Raw genomic sequence first — 3209 nt, 5'->3', positions numbered from 1 at the left:
CGCTTAACTACTACATATAGTTTTTTTTTTCTTTTAAACATAATCTGTATATAACTTAATAGGTTAAAGCAAAAAGAAATTTGCCTTAATACACTAAGACATTAACTCTTGATTACTTTTCCGAATTTCTTTTACTCTCGATTGCCCTCGTGTTAAAATTAATAAATTTTGTTAAAAGTTGATTAATATTGTAAAAATTAATTGATTTTTGAAATTTAATAAAAAAATGGATGTCTAGTTTCATTCAGCCACTTTACTACCTGGACTTAAAAAAAAAAAAAAAAAAAAAAAAAAAACAAAAAACAAAAAACCCTTCACTAGAATTGTGTATAAACACCGGTGTCTTAATGCACACAGTTGCCTATATTAAGTTAAATATATTATGCCTTTATGTATATATTAAATTAAATTAATGCTTTTATACATTTACGTCCAGATTAAATGTTGTCTAGATTAAATACAACATAACAAAAGAAACATCTTTGACCCAAAATGTTCTTAGGAACTTGTGGTGTGTTGAGAAATGGAGTACAAAAGCATAGACTACATCAATATTCAAAGAAAACTAGTACCAAGAAACTAGTGTAGATAAATATGTACATGCATCTATCCATGCATCACATACTTGTACAATCTGCATTGAGTGATTGTACAGTACAACCACCTACTGCAACATTTGATACAAGATTATTTCTACAAATCAAGTGTATTATGAGTCTAGATTCCTAATCAATGTACAACATGTCCAGCCCACCTTGTGCTAGAACTGTTTGCAGTACAACAACAGCTATTTTTTTTGTCTTTTTTTGGTTTTGACTTTACTTGATTTAAAACCCTAACCCCGCCGCGCCGACGCCGAATGAAGCTCGCCGGAGCGGCTCCAGCTTCCTGTTTTTCCAAAAGCAAGAATCCGGCGCTAGCTTAGCCGCCGCTGTTCTCATCGGCTCCGATTTGCATCGAGTCAGCACAAACGGCTCGTACCCCACCGCATTTACGAGCTTCTGTTCTAGCATCTCCGCCATAGACGGTGGTCGTCGAGGTAATGAACACGACGATCGGCCTGGCTGGATTGGCGGAGCAACCGCTGCCGCAGACGCAGCCTCAGCTGTCACATGTTTTGTAGCGCTTGAAAGAGTAGTGAAGGTGGTGGTACTGACCTTTGACTCGTCTTCACCGTCTGTTTGTTTGACCGGTGGCGGCGGCGGCGGTTGTGGAGGCTTTTTTTTACTCGAATGCCGCCGGATGAAGTCCTTACTGGATACCCATGTCTCCTTTGAAACCTCCATTGATAGCTTAGGCTCATACATCATTAACAGTAAACAATCCGGCAACCCTTCTCTCTCTAGAACTCCATTGTCTCTCTCCTTTGACTCGGTTACCATTTCTTCCGTAGTTTCAGATCTCCCTGCAAATTCGGCCACCATTTCTTCTTCGTTTTTTCCTTGAAAGAATTTGAATTTTTCAATGTGTGACTCCTCTGTTTCAATTTCTGGGATTTCATCTTCTTCAAATAGTTCTCTAGAATCCTCCATTTCATCAGGTTCTTGAAGTTCTTGATCTACAATTTCATCAAATAATGACCCAAAAACTGTAATTTCTTCTTCGTCTTCATAGATTTCTGGGTTTTGTTCTTGATATTCTTCTTCATCTTCAACACTACGTTTCAAGTTCGTTTCTTGATTAGCTTCGTCTTCTTGATCGTTATCTTTAGATTCCTTCGAATCAAATATTTTTGGCTGGATTTCATATTCATCGTCAAGAAATTCTTCATCTTCCTCATCATTTTGATCAATCGTTGGTGCCCACAATCTATTTGCAAGAGCTTCCATCTTTAAAGGATCAGATCTACATCTCATCAACAACAGAGCATTCTTTGGTGGTATACAAATGCTCACTCTTGCTTCATCTTTTGTCCCCTCAATTCTATTATTTACGATCTCTAAATCATCAAATACATGTCTTCTTGAAGTCCTCATGCTTCTATCATCGTCATCTTCATCATCTCCTCCTACAACCAGCTCAATCTCTCTCCTACTACCTCTATCGCCATCATCTCCGTCCTGAAAAGCCACCAACCACCGTGTAAACACCGCAGCACAAGAACTAGAACCATGCCGGTGACTATCCAACTCCTCTCCTCTCCCTATAGACGTCTTCTCTTCCTTCTCCCTCTCTGTTGCCGGAGAAAAACATGAAGATCGGCAAGGAAACAAACAGCTGAACTCCGACCCAAATGCCCTTAAAGCTTCGCAAATCGTCAATGGCAGATGAACCCATCTCTGGTTATGCCTCTGCTCCGGCAAGTTCTCCTGATTACTACTGAAACTATTACTACCCTGTTGATAATTCGACCCAAGATTCGTACTTTTACTAAACCCATCACGAGAATGATCTAGTTTTCTAAAACTAACATCTCCGGTGCTATGCCTTCTCGATAAAGTTCTCAACCTTTTCCCTTGTTTCTTCTTGCTCTTAACCCTAACTTGACCAATGCAAGTGACTTTAGGAGAAGAGGGTTCAGGGTTATCAAAACCGCCGCCTCTTTTCTTTCCGGTGGTGGGAAACATCGCCGGAGATGCACCGCCTTTAATACTGCGACTGGTTCTTAGCCTACGGCTCAGGGAGGTTGATAGGGAGATTGGTGGATCACGTCCACCAGCTCTACCTGGACTCAAGATCGATTTCGATGAGATCTTCATGGATGAAGAATGGTGTCGGGATGTGAAGCAGATAAAGAGGTCGCTGGTGGAAGAAGTGGATGGGGTACGATGTGGTGGTGGTGGTCTGTCGGAGTCCATTGATTGGTTACTGTCTTTGTGTCGCCATTGTGGTGATGGTGGGGGTCTGAAGGCAAAAGCTGCTGCCGCTTTCTTGGTGTATGAATGGTGGGTTGCAGAGAGTAGAGTGAAAATGGTGGCATTAAATGGAAGATGACGAAATGAAGGCTGTCTTTAGCAAGTGTAACGGTCATAGGCTAATGTACTGAAACCAAAACTTGCATGAAATTACTGTTATACCCTTCAGATTTTGAACAATTAACATGTGTGCCAGATTGTTGGTCCTATGCATGTTCAGATGACAGCTGGCTTTTAAATTTTCCACGTCATTATCGCTATTTAATGTTATTAATAAGTCTATATGTTTTTAAAGATGCTATAAATGCAAGATGACTATTAGTCTAAGATCATTAAAGCTTAATACAGTATGTT

The 3209-nt window shown here is 40.0% G+C and overlaps 1 protein-coding gene across 1 annotated transcript; it reads right to left on the bottom strand.

Moving 5' to 3' along the window:
• Positions 1 to 481: 481 nt before the first annotated feature.
• LOC145137098 (uncharacterized) lies at positions 482 to 2955 on the bottom strand. Its single transcript, XM_079071240.1, has one exon. It carries the CDS (start codon positions 2796 to 2798, stop codon positions 828 to 830), a length of 1971 nt encoding a protein of 656 aa, XP_078927366.1. The 5' UTR covers positions 2799 to 2955; the 3' UTR covers positions 482 to 827.
• Between the last annotated feature and the right edge of the window lie 254 nt (positions 2956 to 3209).

Source organism: Lactuca virosa, chromosome 9, assembly GCF_052849685.1.
Source record: "Lactuca virosa cultivar CGN04683 chromosome 9, Lactuca_virosa_CGN04683_v6, whole genome shotgun sequence".
NCBI classification, from domain to species: domain Eukaryota; kingdom Viridiplantae; phylum Streptophyta; class Magnoliopsida; order Asterales; family Asteraceae; genus Lactuca; species Lactuca virosa.
The sequence above is the reverse complement of the archived record's forward strand: the minus strand, read 5'-3'. Positions and strand labels throughout refer to the sequence as shown.